A 20,291-nucleotide genomic window follows, 5' to 3' on the forward strand; every position below is an offset into this window, starting at 1 on the left:
GTCGCACGACTGTGGGCTCTCCCAGGATACCCTCGGCCAGACGGGATACAGCCAGACTCTACCCCCCCCCTCCAGCTGTCCTACAAGCAGTCGGAACCTTCCCCTAGTGTATCCAGCTATATAATCATTCAAGTATCATTGCTATTGTTCCCTAAATATTCCAGGTTGTATATTTGCTTCCTGCGCAATCAGAGATTGGACATTCGATATTGATCTACCTACGAATACTCATTTGCCATAAAAGTGCATACTATTTCAAATCATAAATGTAATTAAGTGATCGTTGTACATACCTTTTGCTATGTATTATTATTAAACGCAGACTTTCGACTTGGTACATTTGTGTTGGATCCGTTTCATCAGGTGGGAGTGTTTATCATAATTATTTATACCTAGTACTGGGTGGCCAGAGTCTAAAGTACAAGAGGTAGTGGTAGTAAGTATCATATCTAACAATACAGTCAGGGAATTGTACCCCTCAGTTACAATTGGTCCTTCGAGCCGGAGGGTAATCAGTGTAATATTAATATAGTGTTATTAATATTAAAATGGCCTATGATGAACACTCCACGAAACGATCCTCCTAACCAACAACGCCCGCGGCGCAAACGACAGCTCCCTCAGTACCTAGAGGCTTACGCTGTCAGTCAACAACCTAGTCTTCTACCAACAGTAAACGCGGTAAAACTAGAAAGTAAAATTATGTCTAACCCTAACGACCAGGCTACCCCGACCATAGAGGCCCCTATGGGTTCTAACGTAACTGACCCAGCTCACGGTGGGGACCAGGGGGAACCAGACATGACTTTACACCCCGCCAATACCGAAGAAGTAGTCCCCGACGAGTCCCGGGAGGAAGACAACACTACCGAGAGAGAACTCGGCACGGAAGAAGATGAGGAGAGCACCGTGGAGATAGAGCTCCAAGACTCCGCACGGAGTACCCCAAGGGACGGCTCCCCTATACAACCGTCTTCTCCCAGCGAGGCAGAGAGGACACTACAGCAGGCATTCCTCGTCAGCCTGAAAGCCTCTACTGAACGCGATAGACTCCAGGGTGAACGCGATCGATTGCAGATACAGCAACGGAGCGAAGAAGAGCACATACGCCTGGAAATAAGACGCATTCAGATGGAAGAGAATATGGCAAGAGACCGGGCCGACGCCCAGCGCGCCGCCACCGGTGCCCAGAGAGAATCGGATCTCACCAAGCGAGAAGCCGAGCGCGACAGAGCACAAGCGCAACTAATAGAACAGCTGATCAGAAGGACAACACCCCCTCCCTCCACCAGAGGCTCCAGGAACTCGTCTAGACATCACTCCAGGGCGGCATCCCCTAGCCGAGTAAGCGACCCTGAACTTGACCAACAGACGAGGTTTATACCCCCCGCAGACCCCCTTCCCCAACCGGTCCAAGCGAGACCCAGCCACCGGGAAGGAGCAGCATACACTGCGGAGAGGCTAAATCAGAGACTACAAGCCCTGGATGACCTAACGGAAGACGAAGAGGAAGAGGAGGAGAACCACGCCCGACGACAGCACAGTACTCTACCGGACCAGGAGGTCCAGTACAGCCCAGGCTATACCCCCGCGGAGCTGTGCTACAGACCCCCGACGCTATTCACGGGTGAGCACGACCCGCACCGAGGAACAGCACCTGGACCAGCAGGCCATGGTACACAGCCGGTACCAGCCCACGCCAAGGAGCAGGAGGAGACTCACCTAGGAGGCCTCTCCCCCAACGCTCGCCGATGTATCAACAATCCGCGTCATACATTGGCACACCTATGGTACCAGACTTCACCCAGGAGAACCGGGCCCAGTATACGGAGCTCCGCATGTGTCTGGAGACAATGTTGGTGGATGTCATTGATGAACGCCATAAATACGCGATACTACTGAAGCATTTAAAGGTACCCCGCGCGCACAACATATCGCTCGCCTACGCCACTTCCACGACCCCATACACCGCAGCGCTGGTAGCGTTGGACCAGAGATATGGACGTATATGGGATTACGTGATCCAGGAGATCAGGCACATCGACCGCCTACCCCCAGCAACAGACAATCGAGCACTGGACGACCTGTCCATCAGAGTGCAGTCCCTAGTAGGGATGCTGGGAGCGCAGAGGGAAAAGGGTAGGCATGAACTATACGCCAACTCAAATGTAGAGAGGATCTTGGAGAAGCTACCGCCCGCCCGACAGGAGCGCTTTAGGCGGCAGAGAGACCACCGAGACCCTAATGGCCCCGAACCGAACCTCCTCGATCTAGCCGACTTCCTGGCGAGAGAAGTCAGCAGCTTACGGCTAGATACATTCGGACGGAGCACCCCTGGCTCCAGAGAAGGAACCAGGAGACTAAATGATGGAAGAAGATCGGTGACTGTCATGCACCAATCGGAGTCAGTGCCAAGCAGTAGGAGCCACAGTACCCCCTCAAGAAAGGAGAAGTGGAAGATAGTGTGCCCCTACTGTGAGAAAGAACACTGGCTGTCACAATGTGACTCATTCCCCAAAATGAATGCGGAGGAAGCGAGTCAATGGATAAAGTCCAACAGACGCTGTTTTCGCTGTGCGCGATCACACATGGCAGCCGAATGCCGCTTAAAGAAAAAGTGCAGTCGGTGCGATGGAGCCCATCTGGACATACTCCACGACAGTAACAGACGGCGGCCTCCACCCGCACCATCAAGCAGCAAAGCAAGCGTCATGTACATCGACCCCGCCAGCAGCAGCGGAGCCAGAGTGCTCTTAAAGGTAGTCCGTGTGACATTGAGCTACCAGAATAAAGTCATGGACACTTACGCCGTCCTTGATGATGGGTCAGAGAAGACCCTTCTGCTCGCGTCCGCTGCGGCCCAGCTAGGGCTGCGGGGGAGCGAAAACCAAATGACAATTCGGACAATAAGAAGAGATTTGAAAACGATAAAGGGCGAGAATGTCTCATTCTCTATCGCAGCAAGCGGCCAGCCCGAGCGACGGTACAGGATTACAGACGCTTTCACCAGCCAAGAAATAGGACTGTCGCGGTACACATACCCCGTAGCCAAGCTGATGGAGAAATATGTACATCTACGCAAGCTACCGATCCCACTCATAGACGGTGCTACCCCGACACTGTTGATAGGCTCCGACCATGCAGACCTCATTGTCCCGATAGACCGGGTTCAGACCGGACCCAGAGGCTGTCCTGCAGCAGTCGAGACCCGCCTAGGATGGACTCTCCAAGGCCCACTCGCCAAATCTCTCAACCGAACCACAGCCACTAGCTGTCTCCACTCCCGAGTCACAGAGGGAGACACCGCACTCCTGCAGCATGTAGAGAGGCTATGGACCTTAGAACAAATGCCCTTTAAGAACGAAAAGAAAGACATTCGCTCTAAAGACGACATCTACGCCATTAACCTCCTCGAGACGGGAACAAAGAGAGTCCCAGTCAGCGGCGTGTTGAGATACGCCACGCCACTCCTGCGGCGGGAAGGGATGCCTACCTTTCACGCAAAGAAAGACGCCACAGAGCGGTACCTACTAAACACAGAGCGGCGCTTAGCCAAGGATCCCGCCCAAGAAAGTGTATACCGCGCTGAGATTGAGAAGCTCATCACAGCGGGACACGTCACAAAGATTGACATTAAAGAGGCCGACCAGACGACTGAATCGTGGTACGTGCCCCACCACAAGGTTCATCACAACGGCAAAGACCGCATCGTGTTTAACTGCAGCTACCAGATCGGATCCCAAAATCTGAATAAAGAGCTATTGCCCGGTCCTACACTCGGCCCCTCCCTACTAGGCGTACTACTCCGCTTCCGCCAGGACAAGGTGGCTATCAGCGGGGATATCAAAGGGATGTTCCTGCAGGTGAGATTAGTAGAGGAGGACAAGCCCCTGTTGCGGTTCCTATGGAGAGAGAGGCCAGGAGATGAGCACCCAGCCATCTACCAATGGGAAGTCCTCCCTTTCGGAACTACATGCAGCCCATGCTGTGCTACATTTGCACTACAGAGACATGTCGCAGAGGACCCAGCAGCGGACGAAGAGGTCCGACACAGTGTGAAGAACAGCTTCTACGTAGATAACTGTCTACAAAGCGTTTCGACCCAGGAAGAAGCCGAGGCTCTCCTACATAAACTCCGCGCCTCTCTGATCAAAGGCGGCTTTGATCTCAGGCAGTGGGCCAGCAGCGATCCGCACGTACTGCGCAGCCTCTCCTCCGAGGACAAGGCAGCGAGCAGCGAGACCTGGATGGCCACAATCCCAGGAGAAGCCCAAGAGATGACACTAGGACTAGTGTGGCGCTTCAAAACAGATTCGCTCCACTATAGACACAAACCCCTGACCACGGAGCAGGGAAGGTCGACGGCAATACCGACCACCAGACGGAGTGTGTACAGAACACTCGCCCGACAATATGACCCGTTAGGATGTATACTACCGTACACCACCAGGGCAAAGATGATTGTACGAGCATTGTGGGACAAGGACCAGGGCTGGGACGACCCCATTCCCGCACACCTTGCATCCACCTGGAGAGAGTGGGAGATGGAACTCCACTCACTCCCAGGCGTTAATATACGCCGAAGCTACTTCCCACCCACGGCGAGGCCAGAGACATGTAAAATGGATCTACACGTCTTCAGTGACGCCTCCGAGGTCGCCTACGGATCAGTAGCCTACTTGCGGGCCCAAGAAGAGGGGGGAGAGATCTACACAGCATTCATCCTCGCCCGCTCGAGAATAGCCCCACGCAAGCAACAGTCTATCCCACGTCTAGAGCTCTGCGCAGCCCTCGCAGGAGCGCATCTAGCCACGCTCATCCAACGTGAGCTCACCATTCCGGTGCATAGAACAATCCTGTGGTCAGATTCCACGACAGTACTCGCCTGGATCAAATCGGATTCATGCAAATACAAAGTCTTCGTGGGAGTCAGAATCACTGAGATTCAAGAGTTAACCGGAGAGTTAACCGGAGAAGCAAACTGGCGCTATGTGGATACAAAACACAACCCAGCTGACATCATCACCCGGGGAATGTCCCTGGATGACTTAACCCGTCATAACATCTACAGTGACGGACCAGCATTCCTCAAGCTCCCGGAAGGAGATTGGCCCACGCCCACCCCGAGGGAAGCAAGTGACGAGGAGGCTGAGAATAAGAAACCCATGTTCTGTGGATTGAGCACTGTTGTCTCCGCAGACCCCAACATAGACGATTGCATTACCATAGAGAGTGCGCAGCAACGGACATTCCTGCGGCACCACCCAGAGATTAAGTCCCCCGCTGATATGTCAGCGGCTGACTACGAGGAAGCAGAACTGCTTCTACTGCAACGAGCCCAGAGAGACTCGTTCCCCGATGAACTAGACTGTCTACAGGGAGGAAAGCCCGTCCCATCAGACAGCAGATTGATTCATCTGGCCCCCGAGAGTGACACACATACCCTCATCAGAGTGGGTGGTCACCTGCGGAGAGCCCCCAATTTACCGGATGACATTAAGTACCCGATCGTATTGAACAGCCGACACAAGGTCACAGAGCTGATTATAAAGAAATACGACGAGGATGTACACCACGCAGGAGCAGAGAGAGTCTTCGCGGAAATCAGACGTCGTTACTGGATACTTCAAGGAAGAGAGGCGGTGCGACGCTTCCAGCGAACCTGTCTAGACTGCCGAAAGTGGCGCGCGCAGCCCAGCATACCACGGATGGCTGACCTACCTCCATGTCGCCTCCGACTCGGCGACAAGCCATTCCACTCAACAGGCATGGACTGTTTTGGCCCGCTGCACATAAAGAAAGGAAGAGGCACCGAGAAGCGGTGGGGTATTGTATTCAAATGCATGACCACCAGAGCGATACATATCGAGCTCCTTCCGACCATGAGCGCAGACTCATTCCTTATGGCCTTCCGAAGATTCACATCACGGAAAGGAAAACCGTCTACATTATTGTCCGATCACGGGACAAACTTCAAAGGCGGAGAAAGAGAGCTGAGGGAGAGCTTCCAAGCTATGGGCCCAGAACTTAAGACCCACCTCGCTCCAGCCCAGATTGACTTCCAATTCAACCCCCCAAACGCACCCCACTTCGGTGGAACTTGGGAACGAGAAGTACGTTCTATAAAGACAGCCCTGTACGCAGTACTTGGGGCCCAGACTGTGGCGGAAGAAGTCCTAATGACAGTCCTCACGGAGATTGAGGGAGTATTGAACTCCAAGCCCCTCGGTTACGTCTCCAGTGATGTAGCAGATGTCGACCCAGTCACCCCCAACACCCTCCTGATGGGGCGGCTAGATCCCGCGTTACCTCAGACAATGTACCGGCCTGAAGAAGCGAACGGCCGACGAATGTGGAGGTACAGCCAAGTATTAGCCGACAAGTTTTGGAGCAGTTTCCTACTGCACTACCTACCGTCTCTACAGACCCGCCAGAAGTGGGTAAAAGAGAGAGACAATTTGACGGAAGGAACAGTCGTCATGATTATTGACCAGTCACTACCCAGAGCTATGTGGCCGGCTGGCCGCGTAAGCAAAGTGATCACCGGTGCCGATGGCAAGGTCCGAGCAGCTGAAGTACTCGTCCAGGGGCGCATTTACACCCGTCCTGTGGCGAGGCTCATAGAACTGCCCCGACTCCCAGACACAATCGATGATGACCATAACCCTATGACTTTGTGAGTTGACTGACCCTTACAGCGAACCCTTGAGTGGTAGACAGTGCGGTTAATCTGTCTCTGCTTAACTAATTGGGTTGGGACCAATTAGGGGGCGGCTGTTCTGAAGGATCAGATTAAACCGAATATATATATTTATTTATATATATATATTTAATTGTATTTGTATATCCCCTGATATCCCTTGTATATTCCTTGTACAATATGCATTGAATATCCCTTCTAGTCTACTGAACATCCCATAATAGTCTCCATTCTACCATTGGACGAGACCTTGGTGCCAGGTCGCCATACCCCTCAGACCAGGTTCAATCGTACCGCTCAACATGTATGGACAAGTCCTAGTTCCGCGTAGGAATATGTCTACCGCACCACTAATGGTACTATTTGTTCATAGTGCGTATATATACTGCGCTATTAAAGTAGAGCTTTCTTTTAGTCCAGTTCCTTACCCTCCAACAGAGTGACAGACGCAAAAGCCTCCCCGCGAACCACGTGTGGGCAGTAAGGCCAATTCGGCCCAGTATCGGCATTGAGACATCGTGTATATTAATATTTGAATAGTCATATTTGGCACTATATCGTCGAGTTGGACGTATTCTATTAAGCTAATAATAGTCTATTCATATGTAGTGCCTCGTGCGGTAAGAGTTCTATAGTAATCAGCACCCCCATCGTTTCGGGCATCAGCTGGACGCTTATCCAGGGTGGTTGACCCCACGTGAAGCTGCACCCGAGGAGCTCCAGGCCAAAGAGCGAGTGGACCTGTATATTGGATTATTCTACCGACGACGGCTAGCCTTCCCCGGCTTGGATTATGCTTTGAGTACTTTGATTATTCTATGGATAAAGGCCAACACTGCGGTGTGTTGGAAATACCCCCCCCGGAGAGGACGACAGGTGAGAAGACGCTCTACACGACGAGGTCGCCTCACGTCTCTCCATCGTGGACCGGAGGACGCCGGCCACAGAGAGTCCAACTGCTTTCATCTGTGGATCGAGGATCGCTGGGCACCGGGTCGCATGACTGTGGGCTCTCCCAGGATACCCTCGGCCAGACGGGATACAGCCAGACTCTACCCCCCCCCTCCAGCTGTCCTACAAGCAGTCGGAACCTTCCCCTAGTGTAACTGAGGGGTACAATTCCCTGACTGTATTGTTAGATATGATACTTACTACCACTACCTCTTGTACTTTAGACTCTGGCCACCCAGTACTAGGTATAAATAATTATGATAAACACTCCCACCTGATGAAACGGATCCAACACAAATGTACCAAGTCGAAAGTCTGCGTTTAATAATAATACATAGCAAAAGGTATGTACAACGATCACTTAATTACATTTATGATTTGAAATAGTATGCACTTTTATGGCAAATGAGTATTCGTAGGTAGATCAATATCGAATGTCCAATCTCTGATTGCGCAGGAAGCAAATATACAACCTGGAATATTTAGGGAACAATAGCAATGATACTTGAATGATTATATAGCTGGATACACTAGGGGGAGGTTCCGACTGCTTGATGAAAGCAGTTGGACTCTCTGTGGCCGGCGTCCTCCGGTCCACGATGGAGAGACGTGAGGCGACCTCGTCGTGTAGAGCGTCTTCTCACCTGTCGTCCTCTCCGGGGGGGGGTATTTCCAACACACCGCAGTGTTGGCCTTTATCCATAGAATAATCAAAGTACTCAAAGCATAATCCAAGCCGGGGAAGGCTAGCCGTCGTCGGTAGAATAATCCAATATACAGGTCCACTCGCTCTTTGGCCTGGAGCTCCTCGGGTGCAGCTTCACGTGGGGTCAACCACCCTGGATAAGCGTCCAGCTGATGCTCGAAACGATGGGGGTGCTGATTACTATAGAACTCTTACCGCACGAGGCACTACATATGAATAGACTATTATTAGCTTAATAGAATACGTCCAACTCGACGATATAGTGCCAAATATGACTATTCAAATATTAATATACACGATGTCTCAATGCCGATACTGGGCCGAATTGGCCTTACTGCCCACACGTGGTTCGCGGGGAGGCTTTTGCGTCTGTCACTCTGTTGGAGGGTAAGGAACTGGACTAAAAGAAAGCTCTACTTTAATAGCGCAGTATATATACGCACTATGAACAAATAGTACCATTAGTGGTGCGGTAGACATATTCCTACGCGGAACTAGGACTTGTCCATACATGTTGAGCGGTACGATTGAACCTGGTCTGAGGGGTATGGCGACCTGGCACCAAGGTCTCGTCCAATGGTAGAATGGAGACTATTATGGGATGTTCAGTAGACTAGAAGGGATATTCAATGCATATTGTACAAGGAATATACAAGGGATATCAGGGGATATACAAATACAATTAAATATATATATATAAATAAATATATATATTCGGTTTAATCTGATCCTTCAGAACAGCCGCCCCCTAATTGGTCCCAACCCAATTAGTTAAGCAGAGACAGATTAACCGCACTGTCTACCACTCAAGGGTTCGCTGTAAGGGTCAGTCAACTCACAAAGTCATAGGGTCATGGTCATCATCGATTGTGTCTGGGAGTCGGGGCAGTTCTATGAGCCTCGCCACAGGACGGGTGTAAATGCGCCCCTGGACGAGTACTTCAGCTGCTCGGACCTTGCCATCGGCACCGGTGATCACTTTGCTTACGCGGCCAGCCGGCCACATAGCTCTGGGTAGTGACTGGTCAATAATCATGACGACTGTTCCTTCCGTCAAATTGTCTCTCTCTTTTACCCACTTCTGGCGGGTCTGTAGAGACGGTAGGTAGTGCAGTAGGAAACTGCTCCAAAACTTGTCGGCTAATACTTGGCTGTACCTCCACATTCGTCGGCCGTTCGCTTCTTCAGGCCGGTACATTGTCTGGGGTAATGCGGGATCTAGCCGCCCCATCAGGAGGGTGTTGGGGGTGACTGGGTCGACATCTGCTACATCACTGGAGACGTAACCGAGGGGCTTTGAGTTCAATACTCCCTCAATCTCCGTGAGGACTGTCATTAGGACTTCTTCCGCCACAGTCTGGGCCCCAAGTACTGCGTACAGGGCTGTCTTTATAGAACGTACTTCTCGTTCCCAAGTTCCACCGAAGTGGGGTGCGTTTGGGGGGTTGAATTGGAAGTCAATCTGGGCCCATAGCTTGGAAGCTCTCCCTCAGCTCTCTTTCTCCGCCTTTGAAGTTTGTCCCGTGATCGGACAATAATGTAGACGGTTTTCCTTTCCGTGATGTGAATCTTCGGAAGGCCATAAGGAATGAGTCTGCGCTCATGGTCGGAAGGAGCTCGATATGTATCGCTCTGGTGGTCATGCATTTGAATACAATACCCCACCGCTTCTCTGTGCCTCTTCCTTTCTTTATGTGCAGCGGGCCAAAACAGTCCATGCCTGTTGAGTGGAATGGCTTGTCGCCGAGTCGGAGGCGACATGGAGGTAGGTCAGCCATCCGTGGTATGTTGGGCTGCGCGCGCCACTTTCGGCAGTCTAGACAGGTTCGCTGGAAGCGTCGCACCGCCTCTCTTCCTTGAAGTATCCAGTAACGACGTCTGATTTCCGCGAAGACTCTCTCTGCTCCTGCGTGGTGTACATCCTCGTCGTATTTCTTTATAATCAGCTCTGTGACCTTGTGTCGGCTGTTCAATACGATCGGGTACTTAATGTCATCCGGTAAATTGGGGGCTCTCCGCAGGCGACCACCCACTCTGATGAGGGTATGTGTGTCACTCTCGGGGGCCAGATGAATCAATCTGCTGTCTGATGGGACGGGCTTTCCTCCCTGTAGACAGTCTAGTTCATCGGGGAACGAGTCTCTCTGGGCTCGTTGCAGTAGAAGCAGTTCTGCTTCCTCGTAGTCAGCTGCTGACATATCAGCGGGGGACTTAATCTCTGGGTGGTGCCGCAGGAATGTCCGTTGCTGCGCACTCTCTATGGTAATGCAATCGTCTATGTTGGGGTCTGCGGAGACAACAGTGCTCAATCCACAGAACATGGGTTTCTTATTCTCAGCCTCCTCGTCACTTGCTTCCCTCGGGGTGGGCGTGGGCCAATCTCCTTCCGGGAGCTTGAGGAATGCTGGTCCGTCACTGTAGATGTTATGACGGGTTAAGTCATCTAGGGACATTCCCCGGGTGATGACGTCAGCTGGGTTGTGTTTTGTATCAACATAGCGCCAGTTTGCTTCTCCGGTTAACTCTCCGGTTAACTCTTGAATCTCAGTGACTCTGACTCCCACGAAGACTTTGTATTTGCATGAATCCGATTTGATCCAGGCGAGTACTGTCGTGGAATCTGACCACAGGATTGTTCTATGCACCGGAATGGTGAGCTCACGTTGGATGAGCGTGGCTAGATGCGCTCCTGCGAGGGCTGCGCAGAGCTCTAGACGTGGGATAGACTGTTGCTTGCGTGGGGCTATTCTCGAGCGGGCGAGGATGAATGCTGTGTAGATCTCTCCCCCCTCTTCTTGGGCCCGCAAGTAGGCTACTGATCCGTAGGCGACCTCGGAGGCGTCACTGAAGACGTGTAGATCCATTTTACATGTCTCTGGCCTCGCCGTGGGTGGGAAGTAGCTTCGGCGTATATTAACGCCTGGGAGTGAGTGGAGTTCCATCTCCCACTCTCTCCAGGTGGATGCAAGGTGTGCGGGAATGGGGTCGTCCCAGCCCTGGTCCTTGTCCCACAATGCTCGTACAATCATCTTTGCCCTGGTGGTGTACGGTAGTATACATCCTAACGGGTCATATTGTCGGGCGAGTGTTCTGTACACACTCCGTCTGGTGGTCGGTATTGCCGTCGACCTTCCCTGCTCCGTGGTCAGGGGTTTGTGTCTATAGTGGAGCGAATCTGTTTTGAAGCGCCACACTAGTCCTAGTGTCATCTCTTGGGCTTCTCCTGGGATTGTGGCCATCCAGGTCTCGCTGCTCGCTGCCTTGTCCTCGGAGGAGAGGCTGCGCAGTACGTGCGGATCGCTGCTGGCCCACTGCCTGAGATCAAAGCCGCCTTTGATCAGAGAGGCGCGGAGTTTATGTAGGAGAGCCTCGGCTTCTTCCTGGGTCGAAACGCTTTGTAGACAGTTATCTACGTAGAAGCTGTTCTTCACACTGTGTCGGACCTCTTCGTCCGCTGCTGGGTCCTCTGCGACATGTCTCTGTAGTGCAAATGTAGCACAGCATGGGCTGCATGTAGTTCCGAAAGGGAGGACTTCCCATTGGTAGATGGCTGGGTGCTCATCTCCTGGCCTCTCTCTCCATAGGAACCGCAACAGGGGCTTGTCCTCCTCTACTAATCTCACCTGCAGGAACATCCCTTTGATATCCCCGCTGATAGCCACCTTGTCCTGGCGGAAGCGGAGTAGTACGCCTAGTAGGGAGGGGCCGAGTGTAGGACCGGGCAATAGCTCTTTATTCAGATTTTGGGATCCGATCTGGTAGCTGCAGTTAAACACGATGCGGTCTTTGCCGTTGTGATGAACCTTGTGGTGGGGCACGTACCACGATTCAGTCGTCTGGTCGGCCTCTTTAATGTCAATCTTTGTGACGTGTCCCGCTGTGATGAGCTTCTCAATCTCAGCGCGGTATACACTTTCTTGGGCGGGGTCCTTGGCTAAGCGCCGCTCTGTGTTTAGTAGGTACCGCTCTGTGGCGTCTTTCTTTGCGTGAAAGGTAGGCATCCCTTCCCGCCGCAGGAGTGGCGTGGCGTATCTCAACACGCCGCTGACTGGGACTCTCTTTGTTCCCGTCTCGAGGAGGTTAATGGCGTAGATGTCGTCTTTAGAGCGAATGTCTTTCTTTTCGTTCTTAAAGGGCATTTGTTCTAAGGTCCATAGCCTCTCTACATGCTGCAGGAGTGCGGTGTCTCCCTCTGTGACTCGGGAGTGGAGACAGCTAGTGGCTGTGGTTCGGTTGAGAGATTTGGCGAGTGGGCCTTGGAGAGTCCATCCTAGGCGGGTCTCGACTGCTGCAGGACAGCCTCTGGGTCCGGTATGAACCCGGTCTATCGGGACAATGAGGTCTGCATGATCGGAGCCTATCAACAGTGTCGGGGTAGCACCGTCTATGAGTGGGATCGGTAGCTTGCGTAGATGTACATATTTCTCCATCAGCTTGGCTACGGGGTATGTGTACCGCGAGAGTCCTATTTCTTGGCTGGTGAAAGCGTCTGTAATCCTGTACCGTCGCTCGGGCTGGCCGCTTGCTGCGATAGAGAATGAGACATTCTCGCCCTTTATCGTTTTCAAATCTCTTCTTATTGTCCGAATTGTCATTTGGTTTTCGCTCCCCCGCAGCCCTAGCTGGGCCGCAGCGGACGCGAGCAGAAGGGTCTTCTCTGACCCGTCATCAAGGACGCCGTAAGTGTCCATGACTTTATTCTGGTAGCTCAATGTCACACGGACTACCTTTAAGAGCACTCTGGCTCCGCTGCTGCTGGCGGGGTCGATGTACATGACGCTTGCTTTGCTGCTTGATGGTGCGGGTGGAGGCCGCCGTCTGTTACTGTCGTGGAGTATGTCCAGATGGGCTCCATCGCACCGACTGCACTTTTTCTTTAAGCGGCATTCGGCTGCCATGTGTGATCGCGCACAGCGAAAACAGCGTCTGTTGGACTTTATCCATTGACTCGCTTCCTCCGCATTCATCTTGGGGAATGAGTCACATTGTGACAGCCAGTGTTCTTTCTCACAGTAGGGGCACACTATCTTCCACTTCTCCTTTCTTGAGGGGGTACTGTGGCTCCTACTGCTTGGCACTGACTCCGATTGGTGCATGACAGTCACCGATCTTCTTCCATCATTTAGTCTCCTGGTTCCTTCTCTGGAGCCAGGGGTGCTCCGTCCGAATGTATCTAGCCGTAAGCTGCTGACTTCTCTCGCCAGGAAGTCGGCTAGATCGAGGAGGTTCGGTTCGGGGCCATTAGGGTCTCGGTGGTCTCTCTGCCGCCTAAAGCGCTCCTGTCGGGCGGGCGGTAGCTTCTCCAAGATCCTCTCTACATTTGAGTTGGCGTATAGTTCATGCCTACCCTTTTCCCTCTGCGCTCCCAGCATCCCTACTAGGGACTGCACTCTGATGGACAGGTCGTCCAGTGCTCGATTGTCTGTTGCTGGGGGTAGGCGGTCGATGTGCCTGATCTCCTGGATCACGTAATCCCATATACGTCCATATCTCTGGTCCAACGCTACCAGCGCTGCGGTGTATGGGGTCGTAGAAGTGGCGTAGGCGAGCGCTATGTTGTGCGCGCGGGGTACCTTTAAATGCTTCAGTAGTATCGCGTATTTATGGCGTTCATCAATGACATCCACCAACATTGTCTCCAGACACATGCGGAGCTCCGTATACTGGGCCCGGTTCTCCTGGGTGAAGTCTGGTACCATAGGTGTGCCAATGTATGACGCGGATTGTTGATACATCGGCGAGCGTTGGGGGAGAGGCCTCCTAGGCGAGTCTCCTCCTGCTCCTTGGCGTGGGCTGGTACCGGCTGTGTACCATGGCCCGCTGGTCCAGGTGCTGTTCCTCGGTGCGGGTCGTGCGTCGTGCTCACCCGTGAATAGCGTCGGGGGTCTGTAGCGCAGCTCCGCGGGGGTATAGCCTGGGCTGTACTGGACCTCCTGGTCCGGTAGAGTACTGTGCTGTCGTCGGGCGTGGTTCTCCTCCTCTTCCTCTTCGTCTTCCGTTAGGTCATCCAGGGCTTGTAGTCTCTGATTTAGCCTCTCCGCAGTGTATGCTGCTCCTTCCCGGTGGCTGGGTCTCGCTTGGACCGGTTGGGGAAGGGGGTCTGCGGGGGGTATAAACCTCGTCTGTTGGTCAAGTTCAGGGTCGCTTACTCGGCTAGGGGATGCCGCCCTGGAGTGATGTCTAGACGAGTTCCTGGAGCCTCTGGTGGAGGGAGGGGGTGTTGTCCTTCTGATCAGCTGTTCTATTAGTTGCGCTTGTGCTCTGTCGCGCTCGGCTTCGCGCTTGGTGAGATCCGATTCTCTCTGGGCACCGGTGGCGGCGCGCTGGGCGTCGGCCCGGTCTCTTGCCATATTCTCTTCCATCTGAATGCGTCTTATTTCCAGGCGTATGTGCTCTTCTTCGCTCCGTTGCTGTATCTGCAATCGATCGCGTTCACCCTGGAGTCTATCGCGTTCAGTAGAGGCTTTCAGGCTGACGAGGAATGCCTGCTGTAGTGTCCTCTCTGCCTCGCTGGGAGAAGACGGTTGTATAGGGGAGCCGTCCCTTGGAGTCTTGGAGCTCTATCTCCACGGTGCTCTCCTCATCTTCTTCCGTGCCGAGTTCTCTCTCGGTAGTGTTGTCTTCCTCCCGGGACTCGTCTGGGACTACTTCTTCGGTATTGGCGGGGTGTAAAGTCATGTCTGGTTCCCCCTGGTCCCCACCGTGAGCTGGGTCAGTTACGTTAGAACCCATAGGGGCCTCTATGGTCGGGGTAGCCTGGTCGTTAGGGTTAGACATAATTTTACTTTCTAGTTTTACCGCGTTTACTGTTGGTAGAAGACTAGGTTGTTGACTGACAGCGTAAGCCTCTAGGTACTGAGGGAGCTGTCGTTTGCGCCGCGGGCGTTGTTGGTTAGGAGGATCGTTTCGTGGAGTGTTCATCATAGGCCATTTTAATATTAATAACACTATATTAATATTACACTGATTACCCTCCGGCTCGAAGGACCAATTGTAACTGAGGGGTACAATTCCCTGACTGTATTGTTAGATATGATACTTACTACCACTACCTCTTGTACTTTAGACTCTGGCCACCCAGTACTAGGTATAAATAATTATGATAAACACTCCCACCTGATGAAACGGATCCAACACAAATGTACCAAGTCGAAAGTCTGCGTTTAATAATAATACATAGCAAAAGGTATGTACAACGATCACTTAATTACATTTATGATTTGAAATAGTATGCACTTTTATGGCAAATGAGTATTCGTAGGTAGATCAATATCGAATGTCCAATCTCTGATTGCGCAGGAAGCAAATATACAACCTGGAATATTTAGGGAACAATAGCAATGATACTTGAATGATTATATAGCTGGATACACTAGGGGGAGGTTCCGACTGCTTGTAGGACAGCTGGAGGGGGGGGGGTAGAGTCTGGCTGTATCCCGTCTGGCCGAGGGTATCCTGGGAGAGCCCACAGTCGTGCGACCCGGTGCCCAGCGATCCTCGATCCACAGATGAAAGCAGTTGGACTCTCTGTGGCCGGCGTCCTCCGGTCCACGATGGAGAGACGTGAGGCGACCTCGTCGTGTAGAGCGTCTTCTCACCTGTCGTCCTCTCCGGGGGGGGTATTTCCAACACACCGCAGTGTTGGCCTTTATCCATAGAATAATCAAAGTACTCAAAGCATAATCCAAGCCGGGGAAGGCTAGCCGTCGTCGGTAGAATAATCCAATATACAGGTCCACTCGCTCTTTGGCCTGGAGCTCCTCGGGTGCAGCTTCACGTGGGGTCAACCACCCTGGATAAGCGTCCAGCTGATGCTCGAAACGATGGGGGTGCTGATTATTATAGAACTCTTACCGCACGAGGCACTACATATGAATAGACTATTATTAGCTTAATAGAATACGTCCAACTCGACGATATAGTGCCAAATATGACTATTCAAATATTAATATACACGATGTCTCAATGCCGATACTGGGCCGAATTGGCCTTACTGCCCACACGTGGTTCGCGGGGAGGCTTTTGCGTCTGTCACTCTGTTGGAGGGTAAGGAACTGGACTAAAAGAAAGCTCTACTTTAATAGCGCAGTATATATACGCACTATGAACAAATAGTACCATTAGTGGTGCGGTAGACATATTCCTACGCGGAACTAGGACTTGTCCATACATGTTGAGCGGTACGATTGAACCTGGTCTGAGGGGTATGGCGACCTGGCACCAAGGTCTCGTCCAATGGTAAAATGGAGACTATTATGGGATGTTCAGTAGACTAGAAGGGATATTCAATGCATATTGTACAAGGAATATACAAGGGATATCAGGGGATATACAAATACAATTAAATATATATATATAAATAAATATATATATTCGGTTTAATCTGATCCTTCAGAACACCTAGTGTATCCAGCTATATAATCATTCAAGTATCATTGCTATTGTTCCCTAAATATTCCAGGTTGTATATTTGCTTCCTGCGCAATCAGAGATTGGACATTCGATATTGATCTACCTACGAATACTCATTTGCCATAAAAGTGCATACTATTTCAAATCATAAATGTAATTAAGTGATCGTTGTACATACCTTTTGCTATGTATTATTATTAAACGCAGACTTTCGACTTGGTACATTTGTGTTGGATCCGTTTCATCAGGTGGGAGTGTTTATCATAATTATTTATACCTAGTACTGGGTGGCCAGAGTCTAAAGTACAAGAGGTAGTGGTAGTAAGTATCATATCTAACAATACAGTCAGGGAATTGTACCCCTCAGTTACACTGACAATTCCACTGACAGCAGCAACACTACTCCTAAATGATATATCATTACTACCGGCATTCCATACAGCAAAAAATTATCATTCTGGCGGGTGTTACAGCAGCCAAGAAACTGATAGCCATGAAGTGGAAACAACCTGAGAAACTCACAATGATTAATTGGTCTCTGACACTATTGGATGTAATGTATATGGAGATGGGAGGAATTGTCTTCTGTGGTGTCTGTAATAATATAATTAAATAAATTCTTTTTTATATTTTTATTTTTAAATGTTTTTTTTAATATTATTCTGTATTATTTCTGATTGTCTTGTCGTTATTGTAGTTAGTTATTATTGTTGAAGTACTGTCCTGTGGTGTCTTGTGTATTATTGTGCTACTGTATTGTGTTGTGCTTTGTTGTGTTGTGAAATAATAATAATAATTTAAAAAAAGAACATGATAAAAAAAAAGAACATAATATGACAATGACGATTCCACCATAATAATGTTATGTGTCATTATCTCCTGGAAGCCAAACCACACCTTTCCATCTGATCACCTGTACAGCTAGCGGCGCCCACAGCACACTACTGAATTACAGTGCGAATATACACCATACTGTGACACACAATAAGACAGTGGAGCTAATGCTATAATGCCATTTCACATAAAGAGCTCGGGCTCCTTACCTCATCAAAGTGAGCACTAAGCCCCCTATGTCTTACCTGCGAATAGCAATACAGCAGTCGGCTCAGCAAGTTTAAGCCACACCAATTTATCACGTCAGCCAATCAGTTTGTCCAATGGTTTTGATGGATTGTATATAGATGATATCGTTATTGACGTTCAGGGCATTCACATGCACAGTTTCCCTAGGTGTCAAGTCACTGTAATAATGGCTGTTGTGTTTAGTTATGTTATGTTACACACACACACACACACACACACACACACACACACACACACACACACACACACACACACACACACACACACACACACACACACACACACACACACACACACACACACACACACACACACACACACACACACACACACACACACACACACACACACACACACACACACACACACACACACACCTCCCCCCATCTCACCTCCTGCTCTCGCTCCCACAGGCGATCCTCCAGGTCCTGGATGACATCATCGGAGGAAGGGGAAGGGCGTAGTGGTGCGGGGGCGTCGCTCAGATGGCTGAGCCTCTGATAGGATGAGGAGCTCTTCCCAGACGAGGAGTGGCCACTGTCCGAAGCGCTCAGGCCATTCTGGTAGCCTCCTCCTACCACCCCTCCACTCCCCCCAGGTTTGTCCAGTTTGTCCAAGGCCCCGGTGGCCCCAAGCCGATTAATATGGCTGGTGGAGGCACTGAGGGGCCCCAGGACCGGTGGGGGGCCGTAGCCCGAGCTGGAGCCTGCATATGTGGGCAGGCTGGTGAGAGAGTTCCTGCCCGAGTCAGACAGGCTACCCTGGCCGGCCCCACCCCTGGTCCCCCCCGCCCGGGCTCCGGGGCTGTCTGTGTCCCTCAGGGGTCCTGGCATGCTAGGGTGCCCACTGCCCCCGCCTCCGCCTCCTCCTCCAGCGCTGCGGCCCCCTCCTCCACCCCCTGCTCCAGTCTGAGGGGGGCACACCAGGTTCTGCATGGAGTGGAAGCTCTTGGGCACCACAGGCTTGAAGGCTGAGGGGCGGACTAGTCCATCATTGGTCTGGAGGGGAGAAGGGGTGTACATCAGCACACAGGTCAACCATCAAAAGCTCAAGAGTTTCATTCCAAAATCATATAATTCCTATAAAATATTGTTACCAGATCATTCTTTACTCTTTATTTCAAGAATATACTATTTCAAGGTCATAAAATAAGTGATAACTTCAATCACATTCCATAATGAGTTTTACTTTCATGTTAGCAAATTATATTTTTTCACACAAATTGACAAGAAAAATACTTTACTGAAGCAAATCGCAATTGTTATTAATTCCTCAGTGACCTAGCACTAAAGGGCAATTGAGATATTCTGTACAAATACGCAACATGTTTGTGTAACATTCCTAAATTAAGGTAAAACAAAGTGAACACCCTATTTCCACAGTATCTCAGGTACCTTGCAGGTAGACCCAACACACACGCCAGGGTAGGGGAGTACATTACTGGGGGCCAGTAACACCCCAAATATCATAAAATGCTTCTGAAAGTGGGGTTATGGGTGAGAAAATGTGAAAAAAGGCTAGAAGATACAGCTTTAAAGGAACACGCCAACATCATGGCAAATGTGTTTGTTTACTGTCTTCTCCAGAGTCAGACAAGAAGATGAATACCAATTTCCTTTCTGTGTGTTCAGTAGAAAGCTATCCAGCTGCAAGCTAACCTAGCTTAGCACAAATGAATAGAAGCGGATACGGACCACTAGCCTAGCTGTTAGGCACCTCTCCCAGAGTTTTAAGCTAGGCTAGTGGTCCATTAATTTGTTGAGGCTAAGGGTATTTCCCCCTATAAAATACTGCTGATATACACAACCACACAACCACACAGACAGACAGACAGACAGACAGACAGACAGACAGACAGGGAGGGAGGGAGGGAGGGAGGGAGGGAGGGAGGGAGGGAGGGAGGGAGGGAGGGAGATACCCACCGGTACCTGCTCCAGTTTCCCAGACATGGGGAGGATGTTGGGGGGGTTGTTGTGGTTGTCCATCTTGGCCCCGGCGCTGGCACCAGCGTCTTTATACTGTCCCATCTGCTGGCCACTGTTCTTGTCATTGTTTACAGTCACCACATTATTCCCACAAATGTCCAGACTCACAGCCCCCCGGGGCATCTCCCGCCCCTCTCGACGCCCGTTCACGAACGCAGAGTTGGTCGTCTGCCGCTCTCCAATGCCCGCCGAAACCCCGGATCGGTTGGAATTAGAAAGGCCCCTGTTGCTGTTGGAGACCCCCCGGTTACTGTTGCTATGGGCAGCACCTCTGTTCCTGTCCCTGTCCCTGTCTCTGTCTCTGTCTCTGTCTCTATCTCTATCTCTGTCTCTGTCTCTGTCTCTGTCTCTGTCTCTGTCTCTGTCCCCGGGTTCAGAGAAGGATGGTGGCGGGCGTTCGGTACTGTAGAAGGCAGAGTTCTCCTTGACGGCAGCGAAGCTGCGCTCGTCCACC

At 51.2% G+C, this 20,291-nt stretch overlaps 1 protein-coding gene across 1 annotated transcript in view; it reads right to left on the minus strand.

Annotated features, from left to right (window-relative positions):
- The window catches only part of lzts3a (leucine zipper, putative tumor suppressor family member 3a), a gene marked incomplete at both ends in the record, with an annotated part of 34,419 nt that extends 14,618 nt beyond the window's left edge, over window positions 1–19,801 (minus strand). Inside the window, 2 exons of the mRNA XM_084325448.1 lie at window positions 18,245–18,850; window positions 19,781–19,801. Coding sequence (XP_084181574.1) covers window positions 18,245–18,850; window positions 19,781–19,801 — 627 coding nt within the window. The remainder of the gene's footprint in view (window positions 1–18,244; window positions 18,851–19,780) is intronic.
- Between the last annotated feature and the right edge of the window lie 490 nt (window positions 19,802–20,291).

This window comes from Notolepis coatsorum (assembly GCF_963971535.1).
Source record: "Notolepis coatsorum genome assembly, chromosome: 11".
NCBI classification, from domain to species: Eukaryota; Metazoa; Chordata; class Actinopteri; order Aulopiformes; family Paralepididae; genus Notolepis; species Notolepis coatsorum.